Source organism: Lepidochelys olivacea, assembly GCF_965140295.1.
Source record: "Lepidochelys olivacea isolate rLepOli2 genome assembly, chromosome: 1".
Taxonomy (NCBI): domain Eukaryota; kingdom Metazoa; phylum Chordata; order Testudines; family Cheloniidae; genus Lepidochelys; species Lepidochelys olivacea.
The window spans coordinates 39,955,908-39,976,283 of NC_140411.1; the positions used below are offsets into that span (position 1 = coordinate 39,955,908).

At 41.2% G+C, this 20,376-nt stretch overlaps 1 protein-coding gene across 2 annotated transcripts in view; it reads right to left on the minus strand.

Moving 5' to 3' along the window:
- RDX (radixin) overlaps positions 1-20,376 on the minus strand; it is a 132,260-nt gene that overhangs the window by 24,147 nt on the left and 87,737 nt on the right. For both annotated transcript variants that reach the window (XM_084630921.1, XM_084630920.1), the window contains exons 5-8: positions 9,554-9,828; positions 3,397-3,480; positions 2,796-2,942; positions 1,141-1,237 (exon numbers count right to left, since the gene is read on the minus strand). In XM_084630921.1, coding sequence (XP_084487047.1) covers positions 1,141-1,237; positions 2,796-2,942; positions 3,397-3,480; positions 9,554-9,828 — 603 coding nt within the window. The remainder of the gene's footprint in view (positions 1-1,140; positions 1,238-2,795; positions 2,943-3,396; positions 3,481-9,553; positions 9,829-20,376) is intronic.

Sequence of the window (20,376 nt, forward strand, 5' to 3'; positions counted from 1 at the left end):
ATTTAAGTGCAGCTCTTACAGTCTAAAAATCTAGAATTTAAGCTAAAATCAATGCATTATATGTTTGGATTTGTAAGATTAAATATAATTTTACAGCAATCTTGACATTTTATCTCTTGCCAGTCCAATGGCAGAAATCTATAGCAGTGTTCCCCAAATGATGGGTCCTGATCTCCACAATGAGTTCAAGAAAGATTGTAAAATAGGCCATGAGCCTGGCATGGAAAGGAGGCCCAGGGAATGAGGGGGAAGTGAGCCAACACTGCACTCACCCTATAGTGGAAGCTCTTGTCCTACATGGCTGGGCCAAGCTCCCCACTCCGGGCATTGCAACCTGGTCTACAGGGTCACAGAGCCACTCAGTTTGGTCCAGTCACCCCTCCACTGTGAAGTGAATGCAGGTTGGGCCTACTTTCCAACTCAAACCCCATGGGCCTCCCCTCTGCACTGAGCTGGGATTAGGGTTGTGGTGCCCCTTCAGAGGGACAAGGAGAAGGATGCTGGCCTATGATTTTGGAACCCCAACCCCCAAATTTGAACGGTAGGTGAATCTCTCACACACAAAAAAGATTAAAAAAGCAGTTCATGGGTCACCTTAGTAAAAAGTTTGGGAACCACTGATCTACAGGACTACCAGCTGAAAGAACTATCAATGTTCTGAAAACAGTGGGAGAATATTCACTGTTTACTTTAATATTTTGGCTAATTCATGAAGTTTAATTTTGTGCCCCAACCTATACTTCAGAAGGAAGATGCTGCAGTGGTGGACAGCAGCAAAAAGTTGTAAGAAAACTGGGAAAAAGCAGAAGTGTAACTTTAAGGGATACTGTACAGCAGCTGTCCAACCTGCACTAATAATGTATTAGTGGAAAAATATCCAAAAATCATCCAAACAATATCCAAAATGTGGATAAGACAAGAACAAGATAAAAATAGCATATTCTCTCTATACTTTAAAATGAACATTTCCTTTTGATTATGCGTTATTCCACAACTGAGAAGTCTAAGTAATTGAGAGGGGCTCTTGGTGCCATTTACACAGCAGAGAAGAGCTAGTGCGTATGCAAAAGTGTCAGAGCATGTTAGATCATAGTTAAAATCCTCATACATAAAGAAAAATATCCCACAGACTTTACTTACAGGGGCCTTTTTGTCAATCGGCTTTATGACAAACTTTTTGTCATTAAATGAGATGTTTCTGATTTCACTCCAAGGGAAACCAATCTTGGGTGTCAACCTTCAAAAAACAAAACAAAACCAAAAAACTATTTTTAAATCAAAGGCACAAAAATATGCATTCCCACCAAATATTTAAATCCATCTTTATTAACTTTGTATTGTTTTTTCAGTCACACTTTATATGCTATGGTTACATTACCAAACAGTTAATGAAGCAATGATAAATAGTTGACAGATATTTAATTAATGTTTAATTGTTACAGATAGTTATACAGTGTACGGAATCAAAAGTTTCCTTATAACTAACTATAGCACCTTCTACTGATGTGCTCATATCCTTTAATCTTTAACACATACTATTCATGTTATAAGACTGGTACAAAAATCAATAATTTATTGCCCCTTTATAAACAATTAGAAGTATACCTGTTATAAAATGAGTGACTGTTTTCACAAAAGAAACACTCAAAAGTCTGTAACTATAACAAAGACAGAAGTTAAATCATCTTCCTTAAGTAATTTTGCATTTTGATTGAAGTTAGTTGTGCAATTTGAGTTGCTACACTGATTCCCATAATTCAACTTAAACTTCATCCCCTGCATTGTTTTCAGTTAAACATTCGGATATAATTTTTATCAGAAATAGTTGGAACATGTTGTGCATTGCATTATATTACATCAATGATGAATATTTTTCTCAATTGGACTAGAAGTCTTTTCCATTTACATTACAGTATCACAATTACAAACACGAGCAGCAGTTAGCAACTGAAGATGTATTTCAGATCAGAAAAAGGTATTTCTTTCTATTTCATCGCCCTAAATGAATATTTCCTCCAACTCTTAGAAGCTACAGTGCCATCTAATGGCAATTTAGGTTTGCCAGGAATACTCTCAGGGACCTCATTTATTAGTTTGAAGGCAGATATTTTGAATGTAGATGGTATTGGCTATGTGATGTTGAGCTCACAATGTTTAATTCAGAAAATTCATGATGACTTTGTTTGCTAGTATCGTGATTCTAAAGAGTTGCTTTATTATATATTCTTTCTATATCTGAAATGATGGGGAAAGAGAACAAAGGAGGAATGGGTGGACAGAAAGCTTCTCTGACCTCCTAAACAGAACAAGATGTTTCAATCTATTAAGAGTTTTCTTTGAATAAAAAAATTACACTTTATACGAGTGCAGCTTTGTTCTACAAGCTCTCCTTTTAATTGTAGCTATTACAAATAAAATGCTTCCTATTTTAAAAGAGTACTTCCACTTCCGCCATACTAACAAGATATCGTCCTTGTTGTTACTCTCACTGAAGAGAGTGGGAAGCACAGAGAGCATCCATACAAAAAAACACTTTGTAAGCCACTCAATCTTCAAAATGTGGAAGTCCAAATTGAAACCCACAAAGTGGGAGTAAATTCCCCTTTAATTTGAGAGGAATTCAAAAACCTCCACTAGTGAACTTTTCTTCCACTTTCTCTCTCTTGTTATTTAGTCTGTAACATATTTGGGACAAAATTGTCTCTTATTACATGTATGTATAGTGCCTAACACAATGGGGTCCTAATTTCTGTTGGGACACTTTTATAATAATACACATAATACAAACAACTTACTTGTCATCATGCTCATAAATATTCAGGCCCAAAGCATCAACACCTAGCCACAATTCAGTACCCTTTTTATTCTTTATTTCGAAGTAGTTGACTCCATACATTTCCAGATCTTGTGCAATCTTGAGGTATTCCATCATAGAATCTTCCCTGATGAGAGAAGATAGGGTAACTAAGACAAACGAAAATAAATGATGTATATGAGTGGAGAAACTAAAGAATGCCTAAATTTGACACTTCAAGTTAATAATTTTATTTAATTCCTCTTGAGGAATTCACCTGGAATTCTATCTGGGTACTTATACAGCTGTCATCACCATAGTATTGAGTTCCTCACAATCATTAAATTTTATCCTCAAACACCACTGTGAGCTAGGGAAGTATTACATCCATTTTACAGATGGGGAATGGAGGCACATGATAGATAACTAACTTGCTCAACATCACAACCCAAGTCTAGTGCCCTATCAACTAGGTCATCCTTCCTGTCTGACCTGGATTGGGGGGGGGAGAAAGGAGGGAGTGTTAAACAAAACCAAAGTAATTTGAAATACCTCCCCACCCCCAAAACTTAAGCTACATGGGACAATTTCTGCATAATTACCTTAACATCCCTCTGTGTTCTTCATGCCAGTTCTGTATTCTTTCTTCCCACTGTTCTTTTGTCAGTTTGTGCTGTTCTAGAACACTGTCAATAAAAGAGGCTGCTATGAAATGAAAAGGACAAATGATCTGATCCATAAAATACACAGATAGTTATAAGCTCTATACCTGAACTTAATACATAATATTTATGCCAAATAAAAAAGGTTAACAGATTCAGGGTAAAATATTTAACTGGCATTTTCATTAATACACACTTTATAAAATTTGATTTTCAAAGTACTCCAAGATGTCTAAAAGAGTGAAATAAATCTGAGGGGAAAAAAAACACCCCAGTTTCAGTTTTAACAATTGTTTAAACTTTCACTGTGACACAAGCATATCCATGCATAATTTTAATTCATAGCTTCAGCAATTTAAATCTGTGGGATACAGATACTGGGTCTGAATATGAACTAGACAAAATACAGAACAGAAAACTTTCCAACTCTTATAGCATGAATTAAAGAACTCCTATACACCCACAAATACACCCAAACTTTTCAGTTTATTCCTAGAACTAAACCACCAGTTCTGCTGTTAGCTGGAAGAGAACATGGGAGTACTTGCAAAAGAAACAAGACTAGGTTTCAGGACTTAAGTTTAAAAACTGCTTGTGACGTTATTAGTTTAAGGATTGTTCATGTTAGCTACAGTCATGGACATGTGTTTCAACCTCTTAGAACATATAAGCATAATACAGCAACATGGCCTGGCACAGCAACAGCAGAAACCAAGTGCACAATATAAGGAACTGTTGTTTATTTATGTTAGTTAGTTACTAAGATTAAAAGTCTTTGTATGTCTTCTTAAAAGTTAAACCACAGAAAGTTCTCTCTCACTTTTAGTATACATAGCTAACTTTTTTAACATTCCTGTAGAAACTGTTTTAAAGGGTGACTGGTCAGAAGAGAGAGTGCAGAAGTAATCTTACTGAAGAGATCAGCTCAATTGAGTTCCACCTCTTCCTTGTTATTGACAAAAGTAACATTTACTACTTTTTTTCTCAAAAAGAAAAGGAGTACTTGTGGCACCTTAGAGACTAATCTAACTAAGACTAACTCTAAGGTGCAACAAGTACTCCTTTTCTTTTTGCGAATACAGACTAACATGGCTGTTACTCTGAAACCTACTTTTTTTCCTCTTTCTAGCACCATTCAACGATGGGTCAGTGAACTGGATTCTGTTTTGCCTCATACACCAATAATTCAATTCATACAATACAATTCAAATACTGACCGTTACTGGTGACAAATACAGATGTTAGAATAAAACAGAACTTGACCATCATACCCAGGGCAGAGTTTCCAGTGCTGGCTGTTAAAAAGTACATCTGAACTGAAGACAAACAGGATGTCTGAATTTTAAATTAAGCATATTTCAGCTGGAGCTCACCTACAGAGAAAACTGACCGAACAATCCAATTATCACAGTTACTTTTCAAAAAAAGACCACACTTTGGAGTCTGAGCAGTAAGCTTGTCCAAGCTTTAATCTTGTACAAAATAAACTTCAACGTACTTAAACTTGCTTTTCTTTTTGAGAAAGGCTTTCAATATTAGAATATTTAAAACTGTTAAATAAGTATGTGGCTGGGACTCAGATAGTACTGCAATACATACACTCCAGGCCTCTACTGTGCAAGGCACCACACACACACACGCACGCAAAAAAGATTATCTCTGCCCCAAAGAGCTTTCAATTTAAGTAACAGATCTTACTATAGTGAGCACCAGTCATGGCCATTCTTATTAAGCCTGCAAGACACTTTCTGTTAAGTTTCTGGTTTTCACGTGCTGACATCAACACTAGAATTTCATGTTTAGTTCACAAGTTTTCCATCACAGTGATCTCTTCCCCAAAATAAATTTGTTCATAAAAATTAAAGCAAAATCCAGCCACCTGATTTTGAATTATGGGAAACTGAAAGCAACTTTAGTTACTTAAAAACTATCCTTTTACTTGTCTGAGTTGGGGCGTGGGGGGGACTTGATTTGGAAAATAGTTCGGAGCATTTGAAAACTGAATTCTGAGCAGGTACAATATATTTTTATTAGGTCAAGAGATGAACAATTGGATGCATTGTACACAACTATTTAAAATGTACACTTTTCAAATCTACTTAAGATGGCAGCAGTCTGATATTTCTACTTACTATCTCTCAACCTACAGCTCTCCAACAACCTTCGTATCCCTACAGTTTCAAAATGTAAGTGAGGCCCACAGAGGTGGTGGGTTTGTTTTTTGTTTTTTTGTCCTTTAAAATGATCTGAAGCCATAAATGGTTTATATATCTTAAGAGTCTAAAAAGTACAGGGAGATGAGCAGTCCCTTGTCATTGTCCTTAAGTCTGGCCCTGAACTTAACACAAAAACTAGAGAAACACATTATAGTACATACATACAGAGAAGCAGCATGAAATGCCTTGACTGTGCCAATCTGGCCAAAAATATCCTGGGTAATCATTGAAATCTTATACGTGAGCAGTCCTAGTAGCTCCATATTTTCTAGGTTGAAACTACAATTTATTAAGAGTAGAAAGCCTAAAATTAGACAGACATGCTTGGTTTTGTTTCACAGGCCCATTTTGCACTGCCCTCTCATACCATACTTCTGTTGCTTGCTCTACCAGAGTTTAAAGTTTCCACAAATTTTAATCATAGAATTCATGTAAATACCATTTGAAACTGGCTGCTCAAGAGAACAAAGCGGGCAGAGTAGAGGGATACTGAGAAATACATGTATCAGTGATAACGTCACACAAACATGTAACTGAAAATAAACCCTGGGTTGTTTGTTGATTAGCCAACTGAACTCAGATTTTTATTCACCTTACAGCTTGTAGCACTCTCCTGTCCTCCAATTTGGTGGCATGAACAGGAACATTACCTCCAAGTATACACTTGTTTACTGCATTGTTTTAAGTAGCAGTAGTAAGAATCTTCCTGTGCTACCCACACAAAGAGCACTAGCATAACTATATATTATGGTTATGGGCATTAGTGTTCTAATACTTTTTGATTGCTAATATGTACAGGAAAACACAATGCTATAGACATGCTCAGAAACCATATTATAATCTCAATCTCAACAGGCTGTAAGTTTTTAGGTAGGATGCCAGGAGAAGCTCTCTCTTTTTTTAGATTGTTAAACTTTGTTTAGCCTTGTGTTTTTATTAGAAAGCATTTAGATTTCTTTGGAAAAATATGTTTTTATAAAAATGTTAAGTAACTTAACGTAAATTACAAAAAAGGGGAAGAAGTACCAGAAAAAATCCAAAATTTCAAGAGATGAAAAATAAATGTGAAATAAGGAAAAGAATCAGGCAAATAACTGATTTTTCAGTTCACTGGTAGTTCTGAAAAATGAGAACAAGTATTCTGTTCAGCTCAAACAATCAAACACACACTGGAAAATTTTGATGAATCAAAAACATCTGTTCTGGGGAGAATGAAACATTGTCATTCTGAATAACTATGAGTTGCCACTATGAATTACTCCTGAGGGCATTCGGCGCCAAAAAATTAAAAATTTTGCACAGAATTATTTTAAAATTCTGCAAATCTTATTTGTCAAATAAATGTGGAGGCTCCACCATGGCACTGGGGAGCACAGGCCACGCAGAGGTAGGAGATCACTATGCAGCTCGCCTCCAGGACACAGACTCAGTGGAGAGGCTGCCTGCCCACACCAGATGCACCAGGTGTAGACAGGCAGGCTCAGCAATGTAGGATCCAAGTGTGGAGGGGCTTAGCGTGAGGGGGGATCCAAGTGTGGGTTAAAAGGGTTCTGTGCGGGGAAATCTGGGTGCAGGTGGCTTAGTGGGGGATCCAGGTGTGGGAGGGGGGGATCTGGATGCACAGGTACTAGTTGGGAGGTTCTGGGTGCAACAGTAATGGGACTCTGCAGGGGAGTACAGGTGAAGGTGGTTGGGGCTCAGTGGGAGGCGGGGTCCAGATACTGGGGAAGTGGGCTGGGGATCCGGGTGGCTTGTTAGGGTGCTCCAGGTGCAGGGAGAGCAGGGCTTATCGGAAGGAGGTTCTGAATGCGGGGGGTGAGGCTCGGCAGGACGGTCTGGGTATGAAGGGGGAGCAGCTCCCTGTATAGGGATCCCTCTCCCTGCAGCTGAGGAGCGATGGGTGCAGGAAGCAGGGAAGAGTTTGCAGAGCATCCTGTAGCTGGGGGAGAAATCTGGGGGTGGGTCTGACCTGGCCCTGGATGCTGTGCAGAGAAAGGAAGTTCCGTCCTCACCAGCCCAGCCCAGTGCAAGGGTAGGAGCCACCAGTCCCTGCCCCACAGTGATTGCCTCTGCCAGCTGCCCTGGGCACCTGAAACATATTGCTGGGGAGGGTCACATGACTGCTCTTGTGGCTTCCCTTTGCTTTCCTGTGAGAAAGTCATTTTTCTGTGGGGAAGCAAAGAAATCTGTGGGAGACACAAATTCTGCGCATGCGCAGAGGCGCAAAATTCCTCCAGGAGTATATGAACAACAATACAGTCACTGGGCTAGGGAAAGGGTCAGAATATCTGTAAGCTGATGGTTAAGGCACTCACCAAGGATGTGAGAGAGAAGTTCACATCGCTGCTTCAAGAACTACTTAATTATTTTTAGAAAGTGAAGAAACTTGATCAGGAGAGGCAAAGAGACCAACGCTAGCATATTCCATAGCTCAGTGGCTAGAGCATACTCCTACAATGTAGATACCCAAGTTCATATCCCTTCTCCACATCAGGCAAAGGGGGTGTTACCCAGGGTTCTTTCAACCCAAAGTTCTTGGTAACTTTTACTCTGTGTGAGGTGGTGTCAGGAAACAAATCAGGGAAGCCACAGCCATCCGACCAATAGATGGCCGGCACAAACAGGACAACACGACTGCTTTCTCTTAAAGCTAAACTTTACTTAGTCTCAAGCACTTACACACATCCACAACAGGTTAGTAAAACACCCCCAAACCGAGATAATTACCGAAGCTGAGTGTGGCTCTCAAGTGGCACAGTGGCAGGTGGGGAAAACAAGATGCATCCAGAGGGAAAGTCCAGTCCTGAAGAGTCACACTACCTCAAACTTTTCCCCCTTATTTATACATTAGTGATAGAATGACATATCCCTTAAAGAAAACTTGTTAAGCAAGCAGTTCCAATGGGCGAGCAAGAGGCTCCTTCTGATTACTGATTAACCAGGTGTGGGTTTTTCCAGAGTTTGCAACCTTGAGGCCCCAACAGACATTCCTGGGGCACATCCTGCTCTTCTAAAATGCATGTATCAGCAACTTCAACACAATTCTTATCAGGAAGGACATGGGGTCAAGCTGCCCTTTCTGTGGCACTCGAAACCCCCTCCCCTCTTGCCTTGGTCAAGCTGAGTTTTCTACATGGCCACTTTATGGCCTGCTGACTTGGCTGCTTTTAGCAATAAACGATAGTGGTTTCAGGCACTTACTGGTTTGCTGACATCCCCCCGTACAGTTGGAGCTGAACACAGGTCTCCTACATCCCAGGTTAGTGCCTTAACAATTGGGCTAATAGTTATAAGGAGGGCATCACCACCACTAGTGCCCCATCAACATTTTTTGGCACATTCATGTCAAATTCACTAGTAGTTTCAGGTCTACCAAAACTGAATATTTTGGCAAATAAACTATTCAAAATATTTTGCCCAGCTCTATTAAAAAATCCCTATTGATTTGCAAACTGGATGTTTCCAATATTTATTCACATAAGGCATTGATTCCAGAGAAAAGGTAGGAAAGCGAATTATATATCACTTTAATATAAACTCATTGGAACACAGAGGAAGTTGCTCGACTAAATACGTGCAGTTACCTCAAGACATAGCTGAAGAGTTACAAAAAATTCAGTTCTCACAAGAACTGTACGGTTCTGATGCCTACTCTTCACTACTCAAAGCCAAAACGATCTCCTCCTTTACTCCTAAATTTTACCAATAAAACAAACAACTCACTTCAGAGAACTACCACCACCATATGGCCTAACGTTAAAGAGAAGATGAATTATATTATTGAAGAAACTGATACTCAGATTTTAAAAGCTAAAAAAATGTTTCATTAGCAAGTTTACAATTCTGCAGCATCCATAAAGCAGCTGCAGTTTCCCACTTACCGCTGAGGGAGAAGTCTGTCATTGGCCAAGTAGCCTAGTTTATGAATCTCCTTATTGTAATCTCCATACTTAGCTTGGACAGCATAGGAAGCCAGTAGAACTGCAGTTTCTGGTGGACAATAGATTTCATCATTTAAAATGGCTTCTTTGACTTGCAGGAAGAACAGTCTCTGAGTTATTTCCTGAATTAACTCCTCAGATACATCCTCAGGAAAAAACTTAGCCCTGAACTTAAACTGCAGAGGATTTTCTTTCCTTACATCTTGCTGTGTTACCTGAAAATATAAATTAAAGACTTTAAAGAAACTCTATATTATGTTTAGTGTATTTACTTTAGTAACAATCAATTAACTGGCAATAACACAGATTAATCCAACTCTTCCTGGCAAGCCAGTTATTAGCAATGACTAAGGCTCCGTGTTTGTCCAGGAGGTCACAGATTCTGTGACCTTCCATGACCTCCATGAATTCTGCAGCAACCCATGTGGCTGACCCGGGAACCACCTGAGCAGCTAGGGCTCTCCCGCCGCCCAGCAACAGGAGTTTGGGGGTGGGAGGGCTCAGGCCTGTGGGTGCAGGGCGGTGCTTACTTGGGGGGGCTCCCCGGAAGGGCAACAGGAACTCCCCTCCCTCAGCTCCTAGCTCCACATGCTGCCTCCGCCCACAGGCACCACCCCCGCAGCTCCCATTGGCCGTGGCTCCCAGCCAATGGGAGCTGCAGAACCAGGGCTTGGGATGAGCACAGGCAGCACATGGACCTAGGAGCTGGAGCTCGCCACTTCCAAGGAGCTGGTTAGGGAACCAGCACCAGTCCCAGCAACCCATCCTCCAAGCACCCGCATTCCTCACCTGAATACCCACGGCACCCCCCGGGCCAACTCACCCCTCTCCCCCAGTTTGAGTCAGGGATATATAGTAAAAGTCATGGACAGGTCACGGGCCGTGAATTTTTGTTTACTGCCCATGACCTGTCCATGACTTTTACTAAAAATACCTGTGACTAAACATAGCCGTAGCAATGACTTGAGAGTCACACAGCACTATGAATAATTTCAATTTAATTAGGCACATGACAACTTTCAAAGACTACTTAAGGCCTCATTAAATTTACTGAAGGCTTATGGTAATTTTAGTTTCTCACTGTGATAATCTGAAAAAAATCATGTTAGCTCTAGTAGTGCATTCAATCTTGAGCTCTGGGTGATTGCATAGTGTTTAGAGCGTTTGGTAGTGGAGACAAACATCCTTGGGGATTTTCTGAAAGGCTCAATTCTATTGAGGTAGAACGCTAGTGCAAGTCTAATGCCCTGGGTATGTAGTCCTATGTGTTCTCATGAGGCCTGGGAAAGAATACAGGAAGGTGGATTGGTTGATTTATGTGGAAGGATGAAGATATTTTAGGTATAAATAAGATGTGGTCTTAGGGTGACCTTGTCCTTGGGGAAAAAAACGGTAGAAGGTAGGTAAGCCATGAGAGCCCCTAAGTCACCCACATGGCAGGCTGATGTAATGGCTACTAAAAATGCTACCTTCATTGACAGATGTATCAGATAGCATGCCTCAAGGGTTCGAATGGGTCTCCAGTGAGGCAGCATTATACCAGGTTCAAGGCCCATGGCACTGTGGGTGCGCGTACTTCAGAGTAAATGTTCTGTATGCCCATAAGAAAGTGTTTGGTAATCAGGTGCTCAAACAATGACATCCCATCAATCTTGTGATGGAAGGCGTTAATAGCCTTCCATCACAAGATGGACTTTGATCAAACTAGTGGATAGTCCCAAGTTTTTTAACTCCAAGATGTAGTCCAATATCACGGGCAGAGTTATGGAAACTGTCTTGCTTGGCTTGGCACCATATAGCAAACCTCTTCCATTTCTGAAGGTAAGTCTGGTGTGTGGTTGACCTCCTTCTGTTTGGAACAGGTTAAAAAAGTATTGCTAAACAGGTTAGTTTGTCATGATGGAACCATGTAGGAGCCATGCCTTCAGGTGAAGTATTTCCGGGTTCAGATGGTGGACCTGCCAATCATTCTTTGATAGAAGGTCCGGCTGGAGCGGGAGAGTGCGTGGTGCATGTAGTGCCATCCGCAACAGGTGGGAGCACCAAGTCTGTCTGCACCATGTTGGGGCTATCAGTATGACTTTGGCTTTGTCCACTCATATCTTGTTTATTACCCTCAATAATATGGTATTGGTGGGAACGCGTATAGAAGTGGCACCTCCCATTTGAGGAGGAAGACATCCCCCAGTGACTGGGATCCCAAACTGTTCTCGAGCAGAACCGTGGGCACTTGTAGATCTGCAATGTTGCAAAGAAGTCGATAGATGGGGGTCCCCTCTGTTGAAATAGGTTCAGCAGGACCACATCGTTTAGTTCCCATTTGTGATTGTGAGAAAATTTCCTGCTTAATGTATCCACTCTAATGTTCTGATAGCCTGGCAGGTAGGAAGCTGAGAAATTGATATTGTGTCAGATACACCAATTCCACAGTGACATGCCTTCAATGCATAGGGAGTGGGATCAGGCTGCTCCCTGTCGATTTATATAAAAAACATGCAAGCAATGTTGTCGGTCTTTACCTGTATAGTCTCGTTATCAATGGCAGGAAGGGGAGGCACGCATTGCAAACTGCACAGTGTTTTAACAGATTTATGTGTAAGTATGTTTTGGAGGGAGACCACCTGTCTTGAATTGTATGGTGTTGCAGATGAACTCCCCCAGCCTATCAAGGAGTGAGTATCATAGAGAGTGGATCCCGAGAAAAAGGAATCCCCATGCACAAGTTGTTGGGTTACGTCCACCAGTGTAAAGAATCTTTGACTTTGGTTGGCATCGTAAGATGTCTGTTTAGGCCATGTTTGTGTGCCATGTAGATGGTTCTGAGCCAGCCTTGAAGATCGCGCATGTGGAGATGCACGTCGTACCACAAATGTGGTTGCAGCCATGTGGTTTAAGAGTTGAAGGCAGGTGTGTGCTGATATGTGTGGACTGTTCATTACTGAAGAGATGAGGTTGGTCATAATAATAAACCTGTTGGTTGGTAATGACGCTTTGGCTTTCAGGGTGTCGAGATGGGCCCTGACGAAGTCTAGCTGGTGAACGGGTTTTCAAGTCAATTTTTTGTGTGTTTATCTGTAACGCCAGATTCTGGAAAAGGGCAATCGCCCTGTAAGTAATGTTGACAGCATCTGCTGGGTTGGGTACTTTTAGTAAACAGTCGTCCAGGTAGGGGGAATATTAATACTCCTTGCTTGCGCAAGTGTGCCACTACTACTGTAAGAATTTTAAAGAAAACTTGAGGCACTGTGGAAAGGCCGAAAGGTAGGACCTCGTATTAATAATGGTCTGTTCACAGGATAAACCTGACGAACCTCCTGTGAACGGAGTTCCGGTGTTGGTATAATCCTCGTCCAGGGAAGAGGAGGAATTGTTAGTAGGTGGCATGGTGTCTTGCTCTATGCTCTCCTCCCACTGACAACTGCCTCGTTGAACTCTGCCCCCCACCACCCTAGATGCCTGCAACGTCAATCTAATCCCCTTCCTATAGAAAATGGGGAGCCTGCTGTACTGCCTTCCATAGGTGGCCTAGGGGTCCCAGTAAGGCCATTATGTGAGCAATGGCATGGGTGAGGCCATCCAAAAGTGCCCGTACCATGGCTGTATGTCATGCCTATAATGAGGCCTCAATCACAGAGGTCAAGGGGTTGGGTCCGGTTCTATAGGTGAGGAGTGGTGTGAGGAAAAAAAATCCTCTTCCTCCATGCTGGAAAATGGAGGGACTATTGGACAGATGGGTTGTTTCAGTACTGTGTGCACCACAGAGCCGTTGGTGCCGAAAAACGGTGAGTCCAGCATCACCAATACTAATAGGTCTTTCTGATGAAGGAAGTGGGGTGGTGCCATGGCTTCAGCACTGAAGATCTTGGTGCCGACAATTTTGGTATCACAGTCGACTGTGCTGATGGTTTTGGTGGTAGAGTTGCTGGTACCAATGGCATCACTGTCGATGCACTCATCAGTCCTGAGGAAGCTGGTGGAGCAGGCATAGCCTGTGTTGGAGGTCTTGGTGCCATCTTCAGCGGTGTCGATGGTGGAGGAGGTAGGCTTGCTCTTGCCTCTTGACTCTGCACAGGATCGCTGGGGATTGGCAAAGGCCACTGTGCAGGCACTGCTGGAGGATCCCAGTGCTTCATAGGTACTCAGCCGTGGTGCAGTCGGTATCAAGGAGAGAGACCGAGCTGGAGATCACTTCTTTTTGGTCCGGTCTCTCTGAGGAGAAGTTGCTGCTTGTTTGCTCATTGATTTTTTAGAAGAATGAGCCTTCCTCTGAGAAGAGGGTGAAGTCTCTGGAAATATTTTTCCAGAGGTAGACTGCTGGCTGACGTCTGAAGCTGGGTGCAGAGACTTCTCCATTAAGATGAGCTTGAGGCACAGATCCCTGTCCCTCCAAGCTTGAGCCTTTAGGATGCTGCAGTGAGCGCATTTCTGAGGGATGTGCAACTCACCCAAGCAGCGGACACACCGCGAGTGTCCGTCTGGTACCGGCATGGCGTCTTGACATGACAGGCAGCACTTAAAGCCTGGTGAACCAGGCATAACTGAAAAGATGGTGGTTCACCCCATGGATGAACTTAGCCAGTCTAGGAAAAACTTTTTTTTTTAAACTAGGAAGAAAAATGGGGAAAAAAGTAAGTAACTGAACTGCTAAGCTTAAAAACTATGCTAAGTAAACTATTTTAACGTGAAACGAGCTAACTTTGTGACACTACTGGGAGCTCTATTTCAGGCAGAGCACAGCTGAAAAAGAACTGAGGGGGTTGGGTTGTGCATGCGCTAGGTGAGGTGCCAACAGTGCCACGAGACAGGGACTGCACATGCATGACCTGGACGGGCACTGCTGCTGAAATTCTCCAATCAAAGGCACAGGAATGCACCAACACCTGAAGTGGAGCACTACAGGGCCATCACTCAAAGAAGAATTGTGGCACACTCACTCCTGAATCTACTTTTTTTTATGGCATAGAGAATCAGGTTCTTTTTAAAACCTTTAGTCTACTGCTATACATGTGCCAAAAATGCTTGTTCCTGATGTCCGAGGGTATAATCCGATTCCAACAATCACTTCATTTTGCTACAAGTCATTAACATACTATATATAATACCACCTTTCATTTCTACACAGATTTACTTTATAAACTCAATTAATAGATGCCTACTTAGCATTTTGGCAAAAGCTGTATTTCTGTGCAGAGATTTCTGCTCCACTTGGCTCTACTTGGTGCAAACATCAGGAATCCCCAAAGGATTCAATACATCACCATCATAATCAAAATCTGTACACTTAATGGCTGGAACCTCCTTCCCAGTATAATCTATCATGCCTTCTGGCCTGGGAGGTCTCACTACCCAGCTCCATACATAGATCAATGTTTTGTCTTTGTTCTATCATCATAGTTCTTGTGGGAGAAAGTAGGTTTCCCTCCAGTTTATGGCTGCTTTGGTTAAATCTATAGATTTAACTCTTCCACTTTCTGATGATGTTTCCTCCAGTGCTGCTCCCACTACCCACCTCCAGTGCTCATCCATCCGAAGCCATTGGACTTCCTAAGGTTTGCCAAGTTACCTGAATGTCACTTAACACCTGTCACCAGCCAATCAAAGGTGGCACTGTCTACTGTCATGGTGGCAAGCATCAATGCAGCCTGACCTTCGTGGTCAAGCACTGTACTTCCTTTGGGATGTATAGTGCCTGATATTTACACTAAGGAAAAGAATGACCTGAACCTTCATAGATAAATCATCAGAATGATGGAATGGAACATGGAATGTGAGGAGTATGCATGAAGGCAATCTCACCACTTTGGCCAAATCACTGGAAAAATGTAAGATAGATATATGTGGAATCTCAGAGCTCTCATGGAATGGTAGGGGTAATTTCATGACTATGGATAGATACACAGTGTACTACAGTCAGGATCTGAGAAAAAGAGAGAATATGGAGAGGCACTTAACTTATCTAAGGAGACAAAGTTTGTGCTTGGATACAACCCAATCAGCGACAGAATCATCACTATTCACCTTCAAGCAAAGGCAGTCAGTATGTTGATTGTACAGGTTTAAGTTCCTATCACAGCTGCTGCTGCAGATTGCTGAATTCTACGAACGGCTGGAAGAGACACTTATTAATAGACCAAGCAAAGATATCACCCTTGTAATCGGGGACCTGAATGTGAAAGTTGGAAGTGTAGGGTCTCAAAGAAGTAATAGGAAACAATGTTTTGGTGGTCTATAAAATGAGAGGAGGACATCTAGTTGAATTGTGCTGCTCTAATTGCCTGGTCATTACAAACTCTATTTTCACCCAACATCCTAGAAGTTGATATACATGGAAGTCATCAGAAGGCACGACAAAGAACCAAACTGACTATATAATGATACAGCAATGCTGGAGAGTGAGTAATGGACAAAGACTTTCCCAAGTGCAGACTGAGGGTCAGATCATCAACATTAGCCTCAAACATTACATTAACATTTAAGACATTCAGCCGCTCTGATACATCTGGACTTGTCTAAAATCAACTAAAATACATGACTTCTGTCCAGAATGGGTTTGAGGCATGTCACAGGTGAAAGAACAACCCAAATGAACTTTGGAATAAAATGAAAATTATCATGCTCAAAGCATCCACAGCACACATTCTGAAAAATCTATGTCAGACTACACCATAGTTAACCGAGAAGGCATTTGAGCTGATGAAAAAATGATGCCGAGTGAAAGAGAATGGCTTGGAGACAGAAGAACATCAGAGAGGGCATAAGGAACTAAGCAGACAGATCCAAAAGCAGACTAGATGAGACAAGAGCAAATACATAAGGGCAAAATGCATGGAACATGAAAGTTACAAAGAGTAACAATATAAAAGGTATATTTACATTGGTCAGACTTATTAACAAAAAGTTTCCCCTACAATTGAACACAACAAATGAGCATGAAGGCAGAGTCCTCAGTGAAGATGATGTCAAATGCTAATGGAGATTACTGTGTCCATCTGTATGCCTCTTACAATACAGAGCAACAGAAAGGAGAGTACAGAGCTAGTGCCATCAATCCTACAAGAGGAAATGCTGTACACTATTATGAAAATGAAGGTTGGGAAAGAACCAGGGTTAGATAACATACCAGCAGAGCTGTTAAATCTGCAGTGATGTATGGATGACTAGAAATTGGTTGGATGTCTGAATGAAGGGAATCCTTTGGCCCTACCAAAAAAGGTGACGTAACAGTGTAGTAACAATCATATTATCTCCCTGATATTGCATGTAAGCTAAGCTCTGCTCTACGTAATCCAGAATCGCATGAAATGAAGGATAGGAGCAGAACTACAACCACGACAAGTTGGTTTCAGAGAAGGATGAGGCATGCATGATCAAATCGCAAACATCTGTCACGTCACTGAAAAATACAGGGAGTACAGTCACTCACTGATCATGTGTTTCACTGACTACTCAAAAGCAATTGATTCCATCCAACATGACCATCTTTGGAGGATACTGGCAGACATGGGGATTCCAAAGCACCTTACTGAACTCCTGGCAAGTCTGTACCATCAACAATAGACCATGGTGAAAGCAGCAGCAGGGAACAACTAGTTGTTTTCCACTGGGCCGTGTCAGGAATCAGAGGCTGCAGCAGAGCCAGTATCCAGGCAACCTAATGAGACCAACTAGCCTGCAGTAAGCTGCCTAAGTGGCTACACCACCCGATTGGTTTGAGGCGGCAGCAGACCAGCTCTTAAGCCCAGCAGCTGCAGTAGTTAGGTGGCTCCTGAAAGATTCATTGGTGGTTATGACAGCCCCTTTGCCCACTTGTTCCCAGCCTAGCTCCCACCTTGGGCTCAACCCCAGCCTTCCCCCTGCCTTGCCTCACTCCAAGTAACTGAATTCTGATCCTCAGCTCAAATTCCTCATGTCTGACATCTGGAATCCCACTCCCAGTTCTGACCCCTTGGCTCCAGCTCCTGCTCTAACCATGGGCTCCAATTCCTGGCTGCCGACTCCTGATCTAACCACCAGATGTGACTCCTGTTCTGATCATTAGGCCTGACTCCTGCTCCAACCACTAGGCATTACTGTCCACATCCTGGTCATGTGACAGGGAGGGTATGAGCCAAGAGTGTATTCCATCCCTAAGCCTCTTCAACATGTATGCAGAATTTATTCTGAGACAAGCCCTGGAAGATTTTGACAAAGTGGATGGAGCTGGGATTTCCATTGATCAACACCTCTTAACTAACCTCAGATACACTGATGACAGGACGCTCTTCGCCACAACTATCAATGCAATGCAACAAAAGTTGGGAGTCTGTAAAAATAGTGAGAATCATGGACTATCCCTGAATGAGGTGAAATGTAAATCCATCCACTTTGACATTATTAACAAAAAAGGATGCCAGTGGATATCACAATTAACAATCAAGTGACAGAGGCAACAGATTAATTCAGTTATCTGGGATCATACATATCCCACCAAAGAGGCTGTCCAAAGAAATTTGAAAATGACTAAGAATGGTTTGCTCAGCCATCACCTCCCTTACAAAAGTTTGGAAATAATGTGGCACCTCAAAATGTATGAAAGTTGATTGGTGAAAAGCTTAACTTTTTCCACAGTGTCTTATGGATGGGAATCATTGAAAATTAAGGCAACCGACAAAAAAAAAACCCTGAAGCTTTTGAGATATGGTGCTGGCAAAGACTCTTGTGTATCTCCTGGATGGAAAAGATGATGAATGCTTATGTTAAAAGTATTGTTGGAGAGAAGCAGAATTTGCTCTCAGAAATCAACAGGCGCAAGCTTACGTACTTTGGTCACATAGAATCATAGAGTCATAGAATATCAGGGTTGGAAGGGACCCCAGAAGGTCATCTAGTCCAACCCCCTGCTCGAAGCAGGACCAATTCCCAGTTAAATCAGGCATAGAGATGAAAATAACCCAAGAAAGTTATCATGGAAGAATGGTGGTAGGTCAGCATAGCAGGGGATGACCAGAGAGAAGATGGATAGATAGTATGCAGCAGATCACTGAGAGGTCAGCGGCTGAGTGCTTGAAGCTAGCAATGGATTGAGAAGGCATAAGAAAATTTTGCTTTTATCACCAATATGACATGAATAAACTGATTTTTACTTATTTTCCTTGGTCCTATTTACATTTCAATACTAACCATTGCTGAGACAAACAGGTTAAAATTAATGTAAAGTAAAATTTGCAGATGTAGCAAATGGTAATAGAAATGTTCAGAAAAAACACTGTCAAAGGCCCCAATCCTTCACGTGTAAGCACATGCTTAACTTTATGCATTGTGAGTAGTCCTACTGAGCTCTATGGAACTACTCTTACTGCATAAAAGTTAAATGTGCTTAACTGCTTGCAGGACATGAGACAAATCTGTAGATTTTCCCCTTCTCATCTCAATAAAATTCATCCCAAATTTTAAAAATATTTGGGTTTATGTTTTACAGTCCTTTTCTGAGGAATGTAAATAAGGAAATACCTAAATTGAGAACTATGGATCCAAAAGATGACTGCATTATGTATGCCTAAGACCAGATGCTTGTTATGTCTGCGATTTCTGTGACAAGAACCATGCTTGAGACATTTTTTGTCCACAGAAGTTATGGATTGTAATCTGTAGAACTTTTGCTATTGACTGAAATAGAGCCAGGATTTCACTCATGGTCTTTTTCATCCTGGCCTGCCTGCTCTCGAGCAAGACTTCCATTACTATCTATATTTGGCTCTGATTTGGTGTTTTACTAGATGTTAACATTTTTAATTAAAAAATGCACATAATTAAAATAGTAGGTCATGGTGAAAACTTATTTTAAGCTAAAATTATGATTTTTGCATTTTTATTTTATTATTGTTCTTATTAATTATTATTATTTACACCTACATCCAATCAACCCCATCCACATTTAACTCAAATATATATGTAGTAATTTAAAAATATTTACAATAAAATACCCTAGATTTCATTTGTAAAGACCAATTGTCACCCTACAAGTTCTTAGCTAAAGTTCAGTAAACTGGAGGTTGCCCAAAAGTGTGTGCAAACTGGCTTAAAAGTAAAGAGTACCTAATGGTTAAGGAAATACGTAGTCCCACCTCTTTTTTCCCCCCCTGAAGAATCTGTATGGACACTTTTATAAAAGAAAAAAAGTTCTAGTTCTACTACTTTGCAGTAGAATCTGCCTAATTAATATATGACAAACAAATTTAAATTTCCAACATAATAATATTATGTCCATTCAAAGATATAGACAATTTTCAAATATTTTTATATTTTACTGATGAACCAGAGCCAGCTGGGGCTGGGGAACACAATGATCAAGGAGAGTCACAACATTATTTATTATTTGTAGTATGATAGTGCCTAAATGGCTCAATAGGTCTTGCTTTCTAAAGTGCTCTCAGAATCAAGGGAGATAGCAGGACCGTATAAAGGCAATTATTTCATCACTGTATCAGAAATGCATCCTTCAGCTGCAGTTCTCTTCTTCAACTTTTAAGACAAAGCAAAAGACACTGAATACGTGCTTCTAATGAAGACAGACCTGAAAAGTACTCCATTCTTAAAATGTTATGTCCACTACAAACTGAAAGTTCAGAAAGAACTACCATGACATGGGTTATCTAGAGTATTTACTTCTCATCAAGTGAGCTGACAAGAGAAAATTCTAGTAAATTGCCTATTCCAAAAGGTAAGTTGCCTCCCAAGACTATATTTTGCTTAATTCCTACCTAGAGACAAAAATAGAACGTTGC